The sequence below is a fragment of the Strigops habroptila genome, chromosome 10 (assembly GCF_004027225.2).
Source record: "Strigops habroptila isolate Jane chromosome 10, bStrHab1.2.pri, whole genome shotgun sequence".
Classification (NCBI taxonomy): domain Eukaryota; kingdom Metazoa; phylum Chordata; class Aves; order Psittaciformes; family Psittacidae; genus Strigops; species Strigops habroptila.
Window position 1 is genome coordinate 3796833 of NC_046359.1, and position 15136 is coordinate 3811968.

The 15136-nt window shown below is 44.1% G+C and overlaps 1 protein-coding gene across 1 annotated transcript; it reads left to right on the forward strand.

The window, feature by feature from the left end:
• The first annotated feature begins 1050 nt into the window (after positions 1–1050).
• On the forward strand, positions 1051–8483 carry FBXO5 (F-box protein 5). Its single transcript, XM_030499495.1, has 5 exons — positions 1051–1080; positions 2980–3716; positions 4038–4128; positions 5260–5421; positions 7436–8483. The coding sequence occupies exons 2-5, from the start codon at positions 2995–2997 to the stop codon at positions 7685–7687; spliced, it is 1227 nt and encodes a 408-aa protein (XP_030355355.1). The 5' UTR covers positions 1051–1080; positions 2980–2994; the 3' UTR covers positions 7688–8483.
• Positions 8484–15136: the final 6653 nt, after the last annotated feature.

The window sequence follows — 15136 nt, forward strand, 5'->3', positions numbered from 1 at the left end:
CACCCTGGACCTTCCCACCAGCCTGATGTTCTGGCTGGTGACCTGGCTGGCTACATCCTGCCTGGCTCCACAGCCAAGCCTCCCTGTTCTTGTCTGGCTCCTGAACAGACGCTGAATGCATTGTTGCCTTGCTAGTTGCCAGCCTCTGATCAATGTGAGAAAAGTCTTGGTTCTGGCAGGATGCTGACAGAGATACCCCAAAACTGGCATGCAACAGTGCCATACAAGGCAGACTTCACTGTCTTGAGTGGAACCTCCTTGGCCTGTCCCAGCAAGTTTTACTGTGTGAAGACTTTAAGTCCCTTTCTTGCTCCAAAGTAATTTGAGGTCTTCTGTCTCACTGCAAATGCAAGCTCCCTGAGCTGTGAGGTTGTACTTTGAGAACCGGAGGGATCCCTATATTGGTATCCCACTTCCTTGGCTCCCATCAGCGCTCCCCCTCCTGCCCACTACACATAACCTCGATCGCACTGCACAATACAGTTCTTCCACGGGGAGGAACCCAGACGTCGGATCCACCGCCCGACTGAAGGAGTCCTCTCCCGGTGGAGGAGCTCTGCACACTCTGAGCGTGCACTCCGAGTGTGCAAGGATGGGGGGAAGTTCCCAGTCGCATCCACTTGGAGAAGAAATCCCAGATGTAGCTGGGCGCGAGGCAGCGCTTAGGCGCGTGTGTTCCCCCCACTCCATCCAATCCCGCAGAGCGGAAGTCAGTCGTTCTTTTAGGAGGGCGCCGGGCAGACCGTTCGGGGAACGGGACGGGAGAAAGGGGGAACCTGGAGACGCTGTAGACCCCGCTCCGCCCCGCCCCGCGCAAACCCCGCCCCGCGGATCGCGCGCGCGCCACCTCCCCACCACTCGCCTCTCTCCGTGCCAGCCGAGGAGGGAAAATGTGAGCCGGGACGGCTCCGCCCTCGGCTCCTTTGATTGGTCCCCGCCTTCTGCCCGCCTCCCATTGGCCGCCCGCCGGCGGCGGCGGCTTCCGATTGGGCGGCGCGATTTTGGATACCAAATTCAAAGTTTAAAGTACCCGGCGAGGGCGACCGCGCGTTCACTGTCCGCGGCCGCACAGCCCTGCAGGTGAGCGGGAGAGCGCGGGCAAGGGGAGGCGGGCGGCGCGGCTCCGCGCTGAGGGCTCCGCGCTGAGGGCTCCGCGGCAGGGTCGGTTCTGGGCAGCGGGGCTCCGCGCTGAGGGCTCCGCGGTAGAGTCGGCTCCGGGCAGCGGGGCTCCGCGCTGAGGGTTCTGTGGCCAGAACTGTGGGGGCTGCTGGCGGACGTGGTGGCGGGACTGGGGGTCCTGGCGGCGCTGCGAGGGGCACCGGGCGGATCGCACACGGGGATCCCCTGTGGCTGCCCGGCCCTGCTGCCTTCCGCAGCTTTGCCCCGCAGCTATCCCGCCGGCGGGACGGGATGCATGGATGGATGAATGGGACGGGACGGGATGGGACGGCGGAGCACGGGAAGCCGCGGAGCGCCCCGGTCCCGCCACCCAGTAGCGTGTGGGGCTCGGGTCTGCATTGGGGTGGGGAGCGCGGCTCCCGCCGGCGGGCAGCGGCGGGTGGGGAGGCGCCGCGCCGCGCTGTCTCCCGCCCGGCCACGCCGCTGGAGGGGGACATCCCCTGGCGCGCTCCTGCCCGTCCCGCCACCACCATTTCAGGGGGGATCCTCGGACGCGGGGGAAAGCGGAGACCCTCGAAGGCGCAGGGTGCGGTTGCTGGGTCCGCGGGCACTGCAGGGCTGGGAGCCGGTCTACCTGCAGCCCACCCGGGCCATCTTGAGTGCTGGGCGGGAGCAGCCTGACAGTGCCCGGGGGGCCCGCGGCTGAGCCCGCTCGCCGGGGGGCCGCGGCCGGCCCTGGTGCCCCGAAACGTGGGGGATGGGGGGAGACACATTTCCCAGTTCTGCGGGGTTTTAGCCCAAAAGCTTCTCTGCTAGCTGGCGGGAAGGGAAGGAGGAGACTTAGTGAGGGCTTGCAGCTCTCCCCTAGCCCACACTGTACAAAGCCATGAGCGTATTTGCGCCTTTCTTCCCCCAAACTAAGGTACGGAGAAGGGACTTTTAACTCTGAAACGTTCATGAAACACTTTTTTATAATACTTTTTCCAAAATTGCTGGAAGTGCTTAAGTCCCTTGAAATACCCGCTCACATAGGGCAGCTTATTTTTTTTTCCCTACAGATTGCAAAGCATGTTGAAAATTATTTTCCCCTTTGGTTTAAGGCGACGGCAATGGCTTCCTTCTCCCCTTCAGCCCTCGCCCATCCCCCCGCAATTGTTAATATAGATAGCACCACACCTCGGGGGGAGGGGAAAGGAACATGGCAAGAAAAGATCTGTTTCCCTATAATATCTTTTGACATCTCACCCGCTTAAAATCATGTTTGTAAGTAACCTTTGTTGCACTTTGACCAATGTTTAAAGAGTGCTGCTTTCCATTGTAATTTGTGCATGCATCTGAGCACCCAAGCTTTCCCAGTGACATCCAGCCTCCTCACCTCTTAAAATGCCTCATCAGATACCTGGCTGCATCAGCAGCGTTGCCTCTGGGCTTGCATGCAAACTTCAGGCTGCTCTGGCCTGGCATACCCCTGCCAGGGCCTGCTGTCACTCATGGACCCTCTACCACTGGGCTCCCTTGCAGGGACCACAAGTGTCCTGAGTATATCACTGCATGTAGGGCAGGAAATGGAGGCACCAGTCTGTCTCGAAGTGATATGAACTGGTGGAAAGGTGACAAAGTAAATCACCCGGTCAGTTTTCTCATCCTAGTGTAAAGCTCCAGTTTTCAGAAGATCTTACATAGTAGCTGTTACAGATCCTTGGTGCCACTAGTTGTCTGTGGTTCAGACACTGGAGGGCGACCTAGATAAAAGGTTAGAATTCATAATGCAGAAGGAAGGCATAGTTGGTTCTTTATAAGAAAAAGTATTTGTGATACAGTTTAGCTGTGATGTAATACTGTCCTTGTTGTTTCTTGCAGGATACAAACAAGATAATGAAATCAAACCTTAACCACTCTTTCAAAATGAAATGTGATTTTGGTTGTGTGTCTCTTCATGCTGGTTTTGCACCACTGAAGTCTACTGTGGAGGAAACAAGACTGGAAAAATCCTGCCCCTTGAATTATGAGGAGGGCTTTTGTAAAAGGTGTGCTGAAGAGCATCAGAAAATACTCCTTAGTGACTCGTACCATGTGGCCAGCAGAAATCTAACTCCTGAAGATGAAGGAAGACCTGTAAATAACAAGGAAAACAAACAAGTAACCCAGAGACTTGATGAAGGTATCTATGAAATGGAGGCACTGGAAAACAGTAAATTTAATGAAGACAGTGGTTATTCCTCTATATTAAGTAATCAATACACTGATGCAATAGAACATGAGGATATTATACCTTTGGCTGGGAATCTCTGTGCAACACCAAAGCATTGTCTCATGAAGAAACAAAACCAAACACAGTTTTCAAAGAAAACTTTGTTGCCGGTGATCCATTATGAAGAAATGATTTGCTCAACTTTGAAAAAAAGTGGTAAAAGAAATCTCAAGTCTTGGGCTGCAGTAGACAAAATTGTTTTTATGGGAAAGGTTGAACTTTGCAACCTAATTGGAAAGAAAATGGGATTAGATAAAATAGACATTCTTGCCGAACTCTTCCAAAAGGACCTGAAGCATATATTAGCGAACATTTTAAGGCATCTTGGTGAGATGGATTTAATCAAGTAAGTATATTGATCTCCTGTTTCCTTGGGAAAGGGAACAACCTAATCAGGTGGCATAAGAATGTTTTAGATATGGGGCTTGTGACATATGCTCAGTGGTTAGTACTATGTTGTAATATATTAAAACATGAACTGTCAGTGTAAGCCATGATATATATGGAGAATGCATCTTTTCCCTAGAAGGCAAATTTATAGATTACAGCTGTGAACATATCCCATCTTCTACATGAAAGCAAAAGATAGCATAGTTATTCCCACTATTAAATAAAAAGCTTTTCCCTTTTCTAAGAGGTAACTGATATGTTTGTATTGTCATTGCAGTTTCGCCAAAGTCAGCACAACATGGCAGAAAATTCTACAAGAAGATAAATGGATTTTCCAAATGTATAGTAAAGCTGTGAAAAACCTTTCCGTAAGTTTCCGCGTTTGTTAGATACTTCAAGCCTAAACCAGTTATTTCAGGATTCCTCCCAGGCCTGAGAAATCACAGAAGAGTTTCTTAGGCTGAAAACATTGTCACTGGAGTGTCTGAGTTTGTTCTGTTAGGATGCCCTGCTTCAAGTGTTGCTAGTCACTTCGCTGTTTTTGGAGCCCAAGGAAGACTGATAGAGAAGGTTACCCAAGGAGAGATGCAGATATTCTTAAGGGCTTCCACATGTTCTGTGTTACAGAGGAAGGCAGGAAGGAGAGGGTCAGTTCCAGCACTGCCCACTAGGCAAGCCTTAGAGGCTCTAGGCAGAGGCTTGCTTACTTGAGCTGCTTCAGCATCTCCACTGATGCAGAAGGGAGAGAGACACTGAAAAAGTGCGACATGTTGGCTGCAGAAAACTGAGCTTTTTGCACTGTGAGCTGTTCCTAATGCCTATTTGTTCTATGAAATAGAAAGATACATTAAGCATTGTGCTTCACCATGGCAGGACTCTTTTAAAACACTAGGGGTGTTTTTCTTCCTGGAGAGGTGGAGATACAATGAAGCAAGTCTTGGTATCCGCAACAGAATAAGGTAGTCAGCTACTTAGGTTTTTATGTAGTGTGATTCTAGCCTGTAGGGGTGAAACAGTTGGACACCACTGAACATTCATCCCATAACGTTTGATTTCCTCCCTGCCGTTGTATGCTTTTTTTAACCTGAACTGCAAACTTAGAAAATTGGTGGGAGGAGTTTACTTCTAAAAGCATCAAGCATCCCTATTCCCCATAAAGAATTAGAAACATTGCTTTGTGCTTTAAAACACTTCAGCGACTAGGTTACAATGCTCTGCCTAAATAATTATGATGTGTTAATATGGTAGTACATTGCATTATGTAATAGACGATGGTTTTGATGCTCTGAGCTAGGGGTCTGTTCTATGCATATAGACTATGCAATAGTCAGTGCTCAGAAAGCGAAGGTAAAATTAGTAGCATACTACTTGGTATGATGCTTTATTAGTGGAAACCTAGGCAGGAGGAAGGATCAAAAATAAGTTGTTGGCTTCTATTAAACAAAGGGTCCGTATCAGATAGGTCTCTTCTCAAATTTTCTTCTTTTTCTTATTATTAGAATGGCACTAAGGCACCAGAGCATGCTGCAACGAGGGATTATGTTCTCTACCGAGCGGCTTTAGCTTCCATTCAGAAAGCAGCCCCACCAAACAACTTGAACAAAAAAGGCACCAGATCCAAAGCATCTAAGAATCACAGCAGGCTGCTGGAGTTTTCTGAGGTAACTGGTGATTTCCATTCATCTTTAATTTCTCACATGTTATCTGGCACACGATCAGCTCGTAAAGTGTGTTTCTGAAAGTAGTATCTCCAATTTGAAGTGCTTGTAACTCTTATTAGTATTTCTGCCAGATTTTGCTTATTTGCTTTTGCTTATTTTAAGACTATGTCAGAAGTGGAGAATACCGATACACTGGGTTGTTCTACACATTTCTTTTTTCTTCCCAGGTGCCTAGGTACCCTCAAAATGCCTTAGTGATGTTTTGGGGCTTTGGTTGGGGTTATTCTGGCTTAAATTTTGCCCTGGATCAGATATGAAAAAGTCTAGTAATTTCCTCTCAATTTCCATGGGCTTATAATGAATCATGTTTTGCAGATAAGCAAAATTGTCAGTTTTCTTGCTTCAATGCTGGTGGGCAATTAAAAAAGAAAAAAAAGACCAAAGACTAAGTAGTTCTTTAGGTCTTATTTTTTTAAAATTAAACAACTGTATATTTCTCCTGTTTATTCCATGGTTTTGGTTTGGTTTTTTCTTTAATTATCTAACATTAAAATGTTTGGGTGTTTTTTTGATTACATAGTTTTAGTGTAACACACATTTGGAGTTGTCAACAAATGGCCCAACACCTTAAGTTTCTTTTCACCGTGTTATTTTTCTTAAGCATTTTTGTCCCCCACATATAGGTGCAGGTCTACATTGCAAGTCTCATAGGACTTGAAAATATTTATTGAAAGTCATTGATTATTAATAAGCAACATAGTTTCCTAACTAGAAAAAGGTTTTATACTCAAGATCAAAAGTCTTATTCTGCAGTTTGGTGCAATAGGAGAAGACAATATCATAGCACTGGAAAGTATGATTGAGCTGCTCTAAGACCACTGTATAGCACTTTCTAGCATTAAGAATCTGAAAGTTGAACTGTACACTGAAGTAGCAGTCTAAAAGCACTCATAATTTAGATTATATAAACATTTTGCTTTTAACAGTTAAATGATATAAAGTGTTATATAAAGTTTTAACAGTTAAATGATATAAAGGTCTATAATTTTCTAATGCTGAATGATTTTGAATAGTGGATCTGTTTTCGTGTCAAAATTTTAATTAATTTGAGAGAGCTAGGAATTGCTTCCATTTGGTGTTTCAAGCTGAGTACACTACAGCTGAGATTTTTGGGACATATTGCTTGCTTTTCAAAAATGTTAATTATTTAAATGTTATTCAGATTTATTTTCTTTTTTTTTAAACTAAGGTTAACTAAATCATAGAATCATAGAATCGTAAGGGTTGGAAAGGACCTTAAGATCATCTAGTTCCAACCCCCCTGCCATGGACAGGGACACCTTGCCCTAAACCATGTGGCCCAAGGCTCTGTCCAACCTGGCCTTGAACACCTCCAGGGATGGAGCATCCACAACCTCCCTGGGCAACCCATTCCAGTGCCTCACCACCCTCACTGTAAAGAACTTCTTCCTTGTATCTAATCTAAACTTCCCCTGTTTAAGTTTGAACCCATTACCCCTTGTCCTACCACTACAGTCCCTAAGGAAGAGTGCCTCCCCAGCATCCTTGTAGGCCCCCTTCAGATATTGGAAGGCTGCTATGAGGTCTCCACGCAGCCTTCTCTTCTCCAGGCTGAACAGCCCCAACTCTCTCAGCCTGTCTTCGTACGGGAGGTGCTCCTCCCGTATGAATCACCATCTTTGAATGAAGTTTGCAGGATTCAGGAGGGCTGTGTTTCTTACTGCTTTGCATTTAGTCTGTCCTTTAAATTTGAAGACTTCTAAATTGGCTACCCCTGTTCCTGTCCAAAGTACCTGCAGTTATAGCCTGATTATTCCTGTTCAATCTCCCACCAAAATTTGATATAACCAGAATTAGGTTAAATTTGTGATTTATCTTTCTAGAGTAGGAGAAGTTACAATATGTTTTGTGGCACGTTAGATGACAACAGGGAATGTTTGGGGTCTGTATTTACCCTCCACTCACGATTTTCTTTATATGCTTTTTCCAACAGGCTGCCAAGACCTTGAAAAACACTGAAAGCCTTAAAGTCTGCCACCGCTGTGGCTCCCCTGCAAAGTATGACTCCTATCTACAAAGAGCGATGTGCAATCGTGAAGGTTGTGGCTTTGACTTTTGCACGAAATGCATGTGCAGCTACCACAGCTCCAGTGACTGTATGAGCGGCAGACCAGTGAAATCCAGCTCAAAGCTAGAGCTGCTTCCTGGGACTAAGAAAAGCAAACGGAATCTACAACGATTGTGATCTATCCATCCCAATACAGATTGTCAGGGTTTTTAGGGTCTGAAGTTATCTTCAAAGAAAACCAAATAAGAAAAATGCTTTCTACTAGTCTGTATTTTTTTTTTTTAAGTTAATTTTATTATTCCTCTGTGCTATATGGTTGTGTTAAAATTCCTAGGAATCATCACAAAAATCCATTCTAAAAACTCTTACGAATCTATAAATGAAAAAAAAATAATCTGGATATGAATTCAAATAACATTTTAAATATTGACCTGGCAGTTTGTCTATTGAACAACATGAAATAGTTTTGAGAAGTAGCCTTCCATGTGTAACTCTAGCAATTCTTGAATGGCAGAAGGGGAAGCGTAAACTGTGTTTTATTTAAATGTTTACTCTTGTTCAAAAGCCTCTTACAAGCATTTACAGTGAGAATGTCGAGTGAGGTGGGTGATGTGCCTTTTAACGTAAAATTATGAGGGAGTCTAGATTTTATGTTTCTCTTCCCAAGGCTTTGCCTTAATTTTAAAATCTGAAGGGTCATAATGCCATTTTCTCCTATGCTTTATGTTACTTAAATCGTACATGGTTGCTCTTCCTTCATTTCTTCATTCAGAAACTGTAGGTTTTCCTTGAACTAACTCCAACTTCAAAAAAAAAGTACTGTATTTTGGCTATAATGCTAAAAAAATATTTTGCCAGTTTTTTCCAAATAAGATATTTTTTTAATATTTGTATATATTTGTAAATACTACTTTAAATATTATTCATATTTGTCTTGTAAATGTAAAAATAAATGCTGTTTTCAACCACAAAATCTAAAATTCCTATTTAGCATCTTAAAAGATTGCTTTTCATGCTCATTTCTCAAGTTTTCCAGTAGGCGGTGCTTAAAAATATTGATCTATTAACAAGGAGCAGATACCCTGGTTTTGTGTAAAATGTACTGAATCCATTCTCATGCTGCATTCCTGCATCTTAGCTAAAGGCTCTTAGCAGTAATTGCTGATAGTTTCCGAACCAATGCATTCAATGGAAAATTTTCTATCGTCTGAATTTGTGCTGCTACTGCAGAGCTAGCACACTGTCAGCAAAGTCTTTGTGATTCCACAGCAAGGAAAGGGCTGATCACTTTCTGGAAATGCCTGCGGCTTAGGTGTGGTTTTTTCCCCTATTAGTAAGTAGATAACAGACTGGGAAGGTAGCATTGTAGATGTTGCTCTTAGAAATGGGGCAGATGTTCTATACTGCATGGCAACTTTTCTTGCACTTCTTAATTTTCCGTTTGTGACAGCAGTGGTAGAAACAGTTGAGCCGAGCCTCTAGCATTCTGCTTTCATGCAGCAAGTTTAATCCCCTAACCTAAACCTGAGATTTAAAATAAAAGGCTGGCTGAGTTGCGTCAAGAATTTCAAGAACATAAATCTTTTGTCTGTTTAAGCCCACTTACAGGTATGCTCAAGATCTGAGAATAACCAGTGGAAGTTTTCCATCCTCTTATACTTTATTCTGGTAATTAGACCATACCGCCTTTACCAACCAGTCCTGCAGGCATGAACAAGGATGGTGTTTGTATAGGAAGTAACAGCCCTTGGCTACTGGGTAGTGGTGTCTGCAGTATTTGTGGGACATGGAAAAGGCAATGGTCAGGTGCTTGATACACATGCAACAACAGTGAGTCTATGAGGCAGAGCACAGGCAGATAAATGTAAGCAAAAGTTTGCTCACCTGTTACAAGCTTAACAGGTTTACCTTTTCAAGTTTTGAGCTTACTAAGGGGAATTATTCACTTTCTAGTAGGCCTAACACTTTGTATACGGAGAGAGTGAAGAGCAGCTGCTTTGTGTGTGTGTGGTGTTCTGTTTCCTGTCGAAATTTATCTGGTCATGCAGAATTTTGAGGAAAATTCCTTATTACCTCCAGATAAGGGGGAATAATTGGACTACATGGCTTCAGGGGTCACAGCTGGAGATGAACAATATAAAGATACATCTTTCATTAACTTCTGAGTCATAAGAGGCAGCTACCTTCTACCTAAAACCTTGTTGGAAGTGTCAGATTACTTGACCTCTAAGAAAGCTTTGGCCAAGCTGTATTAGGTCTGCTGCAAATCACTGTGGTTGTTTCTTTCTCTTGTCCAACTGTTTTTGTCTTATCCTGATCCTCAGCCCCTTGCCTACCAGCTTTAGTGTTAATAATCAAAATAGACGTTCAAGATTGCAGTCTTCAACAGGTGGGTGGCAGCTCCTCAAAGACCTTGGCAGTTATCAATGCTTTCAATTTTCTTATGCAAAGTTTCTGAAGAGAAGCACGGGGATCTGTGGTAGCCACGCAGCTGTTTCTTCCTTTAGGGTAAACTTGCCCAACAGTTAAAACCTTGCCCAACAATGCTGAGCATTGGACCTGGATAAAAACTATGCATCTTACTGAAAGCCACATGATTGTTGGTCGTGTCAGAAATACCTTCAGTGAATGGTGTAGGGCAGAAAAAAGCAGAATGGACAGTATGTGCCCACCCAGGCATGCTGGCATCTACTGCTGAGCAAGAAAGCAGCTCATCAGAGAGAGTGAGTGTGTTGGATGTTAGTACTAACAGGTGCCCCAACCAGTGTTGAGGAAAGTGATTTACGTGCCAAAGATAGGAACAAAGTAGATTGTTGTTAATGTCTGTGCTTGGCCTGTCTTGAACCTGCCTTTGATATGTAATCAACGTGAGAGTTGTACCTAGCACAAGAGCACAGTACCTGCCATATGGAGATGAGCCGTCCCCAGCTACTACAGCTGTACTGTCAAAACCACTTTCAGACTCAACATTTGGTAGCCCCAGTGACATTGCAGGGACATGATAAGCTTCTTGCTTGCATTGCATACGCCTTTCAGATCTACAGAGGGTGATAAATACCCGTAGGCTGACAGAGTCCCCTGGCTGGCTGGTGCAAGAGTATAGATTTCACCCAGTTGCTTGCTTATCTCTAGGCATTGCTCTGCATGGTGAGGAAGTGTGGGATGTTTCTCTGCTCCGAAAATTTCTGTGGCTAGCAGCTGTTCCCCGTGGCCTGACCAAGTATGGAGCCAGAATATTCCTTATGTCACCGTAACCCTAGTTGGGAGGTAGGCAGAGACAGGGGTTTAGGACTGTCCGAAATCCATATTTAACTTCCATGTTTTGCAGCTTTTCTGTCTTGCACTTATGATGATGTCTTGAAAAACTCAAGGGACTGCTTGAGATGCTTACATTTTTCTAGAAAGCATTAAAGTCAATCTCAGCTGGCATATGACAGCTACTAGAGAAACTGGAGATGGGTGTCAGATAACGGTGATTAATCTGATCATATCATAACTCGTAAAAACAAGGACGAGTTTTTATGTACTTATCAGTGTAATTTATCATCCAGCAGCAGCCTTCGTGCTTCCAGGACAGTGGGACATGGAAGAACGAAAACAGAACACACACACCCCCCCCCCCCAACCTCTTACTACAACTCTGCAACTGTTGTTGCCTTAGCACAGCACACAGCATAGTTGTTCATCTTGGAGGCTGATTTCTGATGTGTGGCATGCGTCAGATATACTGTCACTAACCAAAGGCTCCACAGCAAGGAGGCAACATTTTAGTGTGTTGAATGTTTTGTTTGACAAAAAAGTTTAAAACTCAAAGTTTTGGCAGTGATCATTCTCCAAAAAGCTCAGAACATTTAGTGATAAAAACATAAAGTCCACCCTAACCCACAGAGTTTAAAATAGGAATCTAGATTAATATTGTGATAAGAATTCCCTCCCCATCTCCCAAAATATCTACTCATAAAACCAAGGGCTGAAAACCCTTTTGAGGAAATTATGCTGCAGTATAGTGATTTGAAAAAATAAAATATGTTCTGCAAAGGGAAAACCACAAGATGGTGCTCTTGAAACACTGCAAGAGGCCGGATTCATTGAGTTCCTTCTTGCTGCGTTCATGGAGAGTGTATTTCCTCCACCTTCCCTGACGGTAGCTATCCATCTAGTTACTATGGTCACAGGTAATCACGTTAAACCTGCTATTAAAAGAACAAAACCCCAAACTTGAATTCAGCTACTGATTTTAACATTTTTTTTTTTCCCGCAAACATACTTGTGTAGGATATGTACATATTTGCTAAACTTAAAAAACCAGGTGCCTTCTATAAAAGTTGTGTCCTGCTGCTAAATTCACATGCCTTCTTCAAGGGGTGATTTGCTGCCCTAGAAATGTAACTTTGGCACACTTCGTGCCTCTGGAGTGACAAGCGGAGAGCAAAGCCACCACTCCAAAGCAGTGGGGCAAGCCATCCTACCAAGCCCTCAGCGCCGGTCTGGAGCAAGCAGCGAACAGAGCTTTGCCTGGAATTGGACATTGTGTTCCTGACGAAGTGGGGTTCAGTGAACACCTCAGCTGCATGGCTGCTGTGATGTGGTCTGGATGTGTCTTCTGGCAGAAGCTAATGGTGCTGATCTGCAAAGTATTTAAAAAGAGTAGCATGAATACGTAACTTCTGTACAGTGCCTCCACTGTGTTTAGGAGGAGCTGGTGTCTTGAGTTGAAATGCCTGAATGTGAGGATGGACCAGGCAATTACTGGGATAGATCCTTGATTTTGAAATACACTTGCCATGATAGAAAATATTCCCCCTTTAATACATTTAAACTTTGGAGTAGAGGATGAGATGTTACAGATATGGACAACTGCTGGAATGTGAGTCTTTTACCAGAGGATGAAAAAATTGTTGTGTGAAGTCCACTCGATTTTAATGTTACCTTGTTGGAGTAGTTTCTCCTCAGAGGGAATCTAGGGGAATAAAAGGAAAGGGAGAAAAACAGTGCTGATATTCCTAGCACGAAATAAAAGAAGCAAGGGTCTGCTTGAGCCTGTTGGCACATGCAGAAATAGTTGCAAGGTTCAAATGAAGGAATAGACATTCTTGCTACTGAGGTTGTTCAGCAGCTGAGGGCTTATCTCTTAAGGTTTAGTATTGCTCTTTACATTTAGAACTGCCTCCACAGTAGCACAGCACTCAAGCCAAGGGCTTGGGAGGTATTTTGAGAAATCAAGATTGAAAAAAAGAAATGCAATTCCTTGTGTTTTCTGACTGCTCTGGAGGTTTGAGTTTCATGCTGGGGGAATACAAGGAGCCCTACAAGGCCCTTAGCCAGCTGCAGAGTCCGGGCCAGCCCACAGCACCAGGAACATCCCTGAGAATGTCCTCTGGCTGAGCAGGAGCATAGTCAGGGGAGCCTCTGCCCTATTTTCCACCTCTTAGTGTTGGGATAGCTTTTGAGAAGGGCCAGAAGTGCTGCTGCCCTTGGCTGGTGCAGCTGCGGCTGCATTGAGGCACAGTGGGGAACAGTGGGAGGATTGGGGAAGTCAGCTGTGGGTTGGCTGTCAGGCCCAAGGCGAGGGGCAGTCTTTGTGCAGGACTTTGAGTAGCTAACATAGCGTATTGCATGTGTGTATGTTCTTTGAAAAGCAAAAGCCTCTGGACATTTGATGCTACCTTGTAGCAAAACCAGATAGTAATGGTGAATGCTGGTGTTGCGTTAAACAGCCTAGATACAGTGGCTTCCTCAGTCCATGTAGGACCTGCACTGAAACGATTGTGAAGGTCGGAGCTGGCTCTAACCAGAAGTATTACATAGAATTGTAGAATGGTTTAGGTTGGAAGGGACTTTAAAGATCAGCCAGTTCCAAACCCCACTGCCGTGGGAGGCACATTTTCCACTGGACCATGGTGCTCAAAGCCCCAGCCAGCCTGGCCTTGAACACTTCCAGGGATGTGGCATCCACAACTTCTGTAGGCAACCTGTTTCAGTGCTTCACCATCCTCACAGTAAAGCTATTTTTCCCCACTTTTCCTTTTTTTCCTCACATTAGCTGTGAGTATACATAGTTCAGGCAGTCCCCAGCTTCTGAGCAGGACCGAGCTCGGAAGGCACTTCTGCATGTTGCAGGAGGAAGTATAGCTCTTTCACTGGTAATGCGTGGCAGCTGCAGCTTCACATGAGAGATTTAGGATGGGTATGGCTATGGCGCTATGTCTCTGGTTGCCACCTCCTGCAACTCTTGTTTTCTGCCCATGTCTCCCGTGTGCGCCCACCAGAGAGCGCAGTGGTGAAAGCTTTTTCCAGAGGCTTCGCTGCTAGCTGTCTCATGCATGAATCATAATGCAAACATGATGACACAAGACCTCTGAGACTTACCTCTAATGTTCAGTGTCACTTTATGAGGGTCCACCTCGGCTCAGTTAATTACATTGTACAACAGATTTTCGTTAGTCATATATAGATCTAATTTTCAAGATTGTCCCTGGATACCAAATTAGCAGAGAAGACATCAATTGCAATTTGCTTACAAACCTGCTTTAAACACCAGCTGCTTGTAAAAATACACATAATGTTTTCAAATTAAAAAGCTCTGTGTTGCCTTCAAAATACTTACAGCAGGCAGCACAATAATATATTTACTCTCTGCAATGCATTTTACTTGTGTACCACTCCTTAGCCAAAAAAAAGTGAGCCAGTATGAGATCAGAAAGTTGTGAGTTTTTTCATGTCCATGTCATTCTTTATGGCACACAGTGGCTGTGTAATAAGTCATGATGTTAAACTGTGGTAGGAAAAGCCCACCAAAGCAGGGTAAAAAATCATGTCATATGTTAAATGTTAAGTAAATCAGTGAGAATACCAAGGGATTTCCAGTCTCTCTGTACACATATTAGAAAGAGTTTTGGAAAAGTAAGAAGTTCATATTTGTTCTGGTCTCCTCACCTCTGTTAAATAGCAGTAATATTCTCGGTATTTGTACACAAATGAGATAAATGTTGTTATTCTATTTTAAATGTAAAGCAACAGAGATACGCAATGCTTGGTCTGTGGCCATGCAGTATTTCAGTTACAGATATGGCCTGGACTTTCTGACTCCAGATTCTGGCATTATGTCTTCTCCTACCCAAACTGCTTTGCATGGTAATTAAAGTCGTAAGTCAATAAATACTTTGTGCTTTATGATACTTAGTGCTCAAACAAGCAATGAAACTTTTAGGAATGTGAGGGCTTGTCTTTTTAAAACAGACTACTGGTTTAATTTGGTAATATTTGAAGCTGGGTCACTTCCATTGTTAGAAAAAAATAAATATATATATATATACACAAAAGAGGTTGTCTGAAATGAGAAAGCCAGGCACAGCTCATGCCTCAGACACTTTTAAGACCAAGTGAAGATGAAAGGTAACAGATATCCTTTTTTTTCTGAGACAGAATTAACCCTTCGAAGCAACTTCTTACTGCAGGTAAGTGAAGAACTGAAGGGGTGAAGTACGGCCCTACTAAGTTTACATCACAAATTCATTGCTTATACAGTTGATGAAAACAGAAGTTTATGCTTCTGTATAAAACCAGGATTAACTTTTGGTACTGCTATCTAGCCTGAAATGGTTGTCAGTCAAAGGGAAAAAAAAG

Bases quoted from the DNA above. Each gene is read 5' to 3' on its own strand.
- FBXO5 (XM_030499495.1), top strand. From the start codon at position 2,995: ATGAAATCAAACCTTAACCACTCTTTCAAAATGAAATGTGATTTTGGT. The intron at 4,129-5,259 runs GTAAGTTTCCGC...TCTTATTATTAG, and splicing joins AAGCTGTGAAAAACCTTTCC to AATGGCACTAAGGCACCAGA. The intron at 5,422-7,435 runs GTAACTGGTGAT...TTTTTCCAACAG, and splicing joins GGCTGCTGGAGTTTTCTGAG to GCTGCCAAGACCTTGAAAAA.